The sequence below is a fragment of the Tupaia chinensis genome, unplaced genomic scaffold, assembly GCF_000334495.1.
Source record: "Tupaia chinensis unplaced genomic scaffold, TupChi_1.0 Scaffold000270_1, whole genome shotgun sequence".
In the NCBI taxonomy this organism is placed as follows: Eukaryota; Metazoa; Chordata; class Mammalia; order Scandentia; family Tupaiidae; genus Tupaia; species Tupaia belangeri.
The window spans coordinates 5098016-5103331 of record NW_006159750.1 but is presented as its reverse complement, the minus strand read 5'-3'; the positions used below and the strand labels follow the sequence as shown (position 1 = coordinate 5103331).

The 5316-nt window shown below is 49.2% G+C and overlaps 1 protein-coding gene across 2 annotated transcripts in view; it reads right to left on the bottom strand.

Annotated features, from left to right (window-relative positions):
• The window catches only part of ELAPOR1 (endosome-lysosome associated apoptosis and autophagy regulator 1), a 102700-nt gene that overhangs the window by 14086 nt on the left and 83298 nt on the right, over positions 1-5316 (bottom strand). For both annotated transcript variants that reach the window (XR_334686.3, XM_006149516.3), the window contains exons 11-14: positions 4158-4286; positions 3374-3464; positions 1480-1585; positions 1124-1261 (exon numbers count right to left, since the gene is read on the bottom strand). Coding sequence is in view for 1 of the 2 variants with exons in the window: in XM_006149516.3 (XP_006149578.1) it covers positions 1124-1261; positions 1480-1585; positions 3374-3464; positions 4158-4286 (464 nt within the window). In the remaining variant the exon portion in view is untranslated. The remainder of the gene's footprint in view (positions 1-1123; positions 1262-1479; positions 1586-3373; positions 3465-4157; positions 4287-5316) is intronic.

The following is a 5316-nucleotide window of genomic DNA, read 5'->3' as shown; positions in this document are numbered from 1 at the left end:
CCGGGATCTTGGGCATGCACGCACACGCGCCCGGCGTGAGTTTTAAGCCACCGGGTCCGGGACACGAACCGCGGTCGACTACGTGGGAGTCCAGCGACATAGCCATTACGCTAACTGCTGGTTCCCAGAGATTCTCTCAATGTTAATGGGATATTTCTGGGTAGCAGGATTATGGCTGATTTTTCTTCCTTTTGTTGCTTTTTTCTAAGTTTTCTAAAATGAACTTGTATTACTACGATTTAAGAAAATAAAACCAGAATTATTACTATTAAAAACAACAAGTCTGGGGATCAGCAGTTGGCATAATGGCTATGTCGCTGGACTCCCACATAGCCAACTGCAGTTCGAGTCCCAGACCTGGTGGCTTAAACTCATGCCGGGCGCGTGTGTGTGCGTGCCCAGAATCCCGAGAGGAGAATGGAGGAGAAGGGATTGTGGCGTGGCCATCCCCCCTGGGGGTGATTTCTTGCTTTCTGTTTCTCTGTCTCTCTCTTGTCTTTCTGGCGAGCACACGCGACCTATAGCAAAATCCTCTTTAAAAAAAAAAAAAAAAACAAGTCTGGTACCATGCATGTGCTCAGGGCGGGGTCTGTAAGGAGGGACAGGTTATTCAAGAAGCTGACAGTGCCGTGTTCCCTGAAAGTCCTTTGGACAAGTTGGAGTGATCCTCAGGGGGCTGGGTTAGGCGGTTCTATGCTTGACTCCTCAAAGTCCTTCCAATATCCAACCCTTGGATTCTGAATCTCAGACTCAAAATTAAATGGATGCAAGAAATCCTCCCATGTCCAGAGGGTCTCTCCTGGGAATCACGGGTCTGAAGAGGGGGAGAAACTTACTATCTCAGAACCAGCAGATGGCATTGCTAGATTCCCACCTAGTCAACCATGGTTCAAGTCCGAGATCCAACAGCTTAAAACGCATGCCAGGCGCATGTGTGTGTGTGTGCCTGCCGCAAATCGCAAGGAGCAAATGGAGGAAAAGAGATTGCTTTGTGGCTGTCCACCCTAGAGGATGATTTCTCACTTTCTGTCTCTCTGTCTCTGCCTGTCTCTGGTGAGCACGCGTGCCCTTACAACAAAAATCTCTCTTAAAACAAACAAGAACAAAAGCAAAACCAACTTACTGTCTCGTGGAAAGTGGTCCTCTGGAAGGCCCAGGTGAAGCTCATGGTTGCATTCTCCCCAATGGTGTAGGTATAGGACTGTTTGCCTTTGGAGCCTTTCCACGTCTCCACGGGGGTGTTGGTCCTAGAATTCACACCCTGCGCCCGGGACAGATGGGTGAAGTAAGAAGGCACGATGACTGGAGGGGTGCCCACACTGCTGCCATGCCGGGGACCACCGCGGTTGGTCAACCCCATGTTAAAATGTGAATCCCTGATGGTCAGAGTGGGGCATCAGTTTTGTTGACACAGCAATATGGCATTTGGGACCAACCCTCCCCAGGAAACCCCAAAGTGGGCAAAGAAAGGAAACATACCACCATGAAGTAGAGCTCACAGTTCACGGAACAGATGGTCTCAAAGACAAATGTGATTCTGGAGACCTCTTTATTCTCCGTGTCTGCCATCAGCGACTGCGGAGGTCTGTGGGGTAGAAACGAGGCCAGGCAGTGCTTACTGAACAGCCCGATGGCAACAAGGGTCTGTGGGGGACAGGACTGGGTTCTGAGAATGTCGGAAAGGGCATGGACTGAGTCCAATTTTGCAACTCTACCTATGCCACCTGATCTAGCCAAACCCTAGTCTCCTCCTCTGGCAAATGGAGACGCCAATATCTTTCTTATCTACTTCTCATCGTTCTGGTGCGGTCCCAAGGCACAACAGATGTGGAAGCACTTGGTAAGATGCTAGAGAGCTCACCAGTCCTGTGGTCTGCATGTCAGCGGAGCCGCTGAACCTCCCTAAGCCCACCCAGTCAGAATCAGCATGTGAAACTGACTACGGGCGTTTCATATGCACGTGAAACTTTGAGAAGCACAATTATTACAAGATGCACACTGTCTGCATTTACTTGGCAGTTCATTTTCTAGCATAATGTCAGTTTTGCCTTTCTGGGTTAAGTTTGCAGAACTTGCAGCTGTCTTCAGGAAAGATCTCAGGCTGGTCTTACCTTTGGAAAGAGAGAGCCCCTCCCACATGGGTAGGGTGGGGCTGAGGAAGCGCTTTACCATGGTAATCAGATTTGCAAGTTGAAATGTTTGGAATGTCACACCAAAGTGTAAAACGTTTGCTCACCTTGCAGATGCAGGATATATCTGGTCAGCTCTGAGTGATGTGGGCTAAGGGAAGGGAAACCTTTTGAGCAACTGCTATAAGCTGAGCACATCCTGGGGTGGAGGGGGAGTGGGGACCACAAAGGAGAGGATGCAGAAGTCAAGTTGCCAGTAGGGAAGCCCATGCAGTGGACCCCCCTCATCTAAAGTGTGTATGGAGAGAAGAATTCACTTTGGCTTTGGAAATCCATTAGTCATTTGCCTGAATTCTGAGGCCCTCAGCTCACAGCTCTTCTCCACACAGTTGTGCTAACCATGGGCTGGAAGAACCTTCTCACCCTGAGTTAGGCCTAAACTATAGACTGGTCTCAGAGGAGCCCAAAGCTTGTAGAAGTGACTTGACTTCTCTAATTCACAAAGCCGGTGGGGCGGGTTGTGCAAAGCTCGAGTACCCTTTCTTTCTTTCTCTCTCTTTCTTTCTTTCTTTCTCTCTCTCTCTTTCTTTCTTTCTCTCTTTCTTTTGTGTGTGTATGAAGCAAACAAATTGCTTGTTGTCCTGGGTTTTCTTGGATATGGAGACAAATAGAACAAAAGAATAGTTCTTTCTAATCTTCTTGTCCCAAATAAAGAACTGTCTGTGAAGACTTCTGGCCCTATTTCTTTTCTATTCTTTTTTTAAAAAAAAAAAATATATATATATATATTTATTTTATTGATTATTATTATTATTTTCACATGAGTTTACCAGAGAGCGAAGGAGAGTGAGAAAGCAAACCACCAGGTCCTAGACTTGAACCACAGTTGGTCATATGGAAATTCCAGTGCCTCAACCACCATGCCACCTGTGGTTCCCTGGCCCTACTTGTTTGTTTGTCCTTGTGTTTGTTTTTCTCTGATGTTATCTGATGGCATGAGGAGGAAGAACTGGAGTAGCATGGAACCAATGGGTGAGAGAAGCTAGAAGGGCTGAGAGACGAGGCGGTGACTAAGAAGATGCCTTAGATACAGGCTCACTTGCCGGTTGGTAACTGTGCTGCCCTCTGTCCTGAACCGTACTTAACACAGAATGAAATCCAGCTCCGGAAGCCCTCTCCTCATTACATCCCCAACGGCCTGCGGCCACGGTGATCCGGGCTCCCCTCAGCTTTGTGTTCCTCACCTAAATCCTGGCACGACCAGAGTGAGAATCATGAAGTCATTGTCTGAGGCTCCAACAGCTGTGTAAATGTGATCGCCAGCCACCTCCCAGCCTGCAAGAGGAGAGGGGAGAGTTAATGCCCTCTGCTCTCAGGTGCAGGGCAACCGAGTGCCTAGAAGACATTCTGGGAGGGAGAGATGGCACCATCCTTAGGGGCACCTGGAACCACCACCCACCACACACTGTTACTCATCCTGCTACTTTGTTCAAAGACCCTGAAGCTCTCAGAGCAAACCCTCTGGGGTATGCACGTGTTGTTTATATCTCTCTGATCATAAATTTGTCAGAATATGCGTCTATAATGGGACCAGCAGATGGCATAGTGGTTACGTCACTGGACTCCCACATGACTGACCATGGTTCGAATCCTGGACCCAGTGGCTTCAAAAATCATGCTGGGCATATGTGCGTGTATGCCAAGATCCCAGGTGGAGAATGGAGGAGAAGGGATTGTGATGTGGCCATCCCCCCTGGGGGGTGATTTCTCACTTTCCCTCTCACTGTGTCTGTCTGCCTGTCTGTCTCTCTCTGGCAAGCACACACATCCTAAGGCAAAAACTTCTTAAAAAGAAAAAGGAAAAGAAAAAAAGAATATACATTCATGAGAAGTAGAACTTTCAGGAGAAGGTACGACCTGGCTAGCATATCTTTCTTAGACCTCACGGTCATATGGAGATGCGAAGCTGCAGGAATTCCTGTGACGAGCTGGGAGCTGACGGCTCCTGGTAAGGGGAGAAGCAATTACCTGACATGCCCTTGTACTCAAAGTTGATCCCACTGAGGACGGTCGTTTCCATGTTTGCAGGCAGCGTGTTCCACCATTTGTATTCAAACCCCACGGCAGGTTCAGTCCCAGCTGGGCAGTGGGCACAGTCTGGGGGAAACACAAGACCCAGGCATTCAGCCGGAAGCCTGCAGTCACCCTGACAGGAGCTGCTGCCACGCAGAAAAGGGGGCAACAGGAGCTGGCAGCCGCACAAGGGGCTGCTGAACACAACTGCACAAAGTTCTCTCAAGCTGAGTGAAGAGCACTCTAACAACGTATTGAAGAAACTCAGCATGTGAACACCGGCCCTTCGTTCCAATAGTCCAGCCATCCTAATTTCCCACCAACATTTTCATGTCAAAACTTAAATGTACTGGGCCAGCAATTGGCATAATGGCTGTGTCACTGGACTCCCATGTAGTTGACCATGGCTCGAGCCCCGGACCCGGGGGCTTAAACTCACGCTGGGCGCATGTGCGTGCGTGCCCAATATCCCGAGAGGAGAATGGAGGAGAACAGATTGCGGTGTGGCCATCACCCCGTGGGGGGGTGATTTCTCGCTTTCAGTCTCTCTGTCTTTCTGGTGAGTGCATGTGTCCTATAGCAAAAACCTCTCCAAAACAAAAACAAAAACAAAAATAAAAACAAAAACCTTAAATATACCTTCTAGTCTGATACACGGTGCTTCTATTATTGTCACACTATTATCATTAGAGACATCCACATTAATAGGTACACACATTAATGTTTGTTTCTGCCGCATGGTTTATAGGTTCTGATCATGCCAAGCTGGTCACCCCTGTCCCCCGCTCCTTCGCCACACCTGCTAGTTAGCATCCCTGTCACACGCTGTGAGGACTGGGTGCCTTCAGGCCTGAGTCATGTTCTTCCTTGGAATGAGGAGGAAAGAAGGTGGTCCTCAACTCTGACTTCCAGGCAGGGCCAGCCCTGGCCTCTCCCAAGCTCAGTCCTCAAATGTGGCCTAGCTCTTCTTTCCTCCCTTGAAGGGCAGAGCCCACATTCCTTTAGTCACTGAGTACCCCCTGCCCCAACCCCCACCCCCACCACCGCCACATGGTCAATATGGGGATGGATGTGACCGGAGCAGGGCAGGAGGAGGTTACCGGAGGCGTTGGAG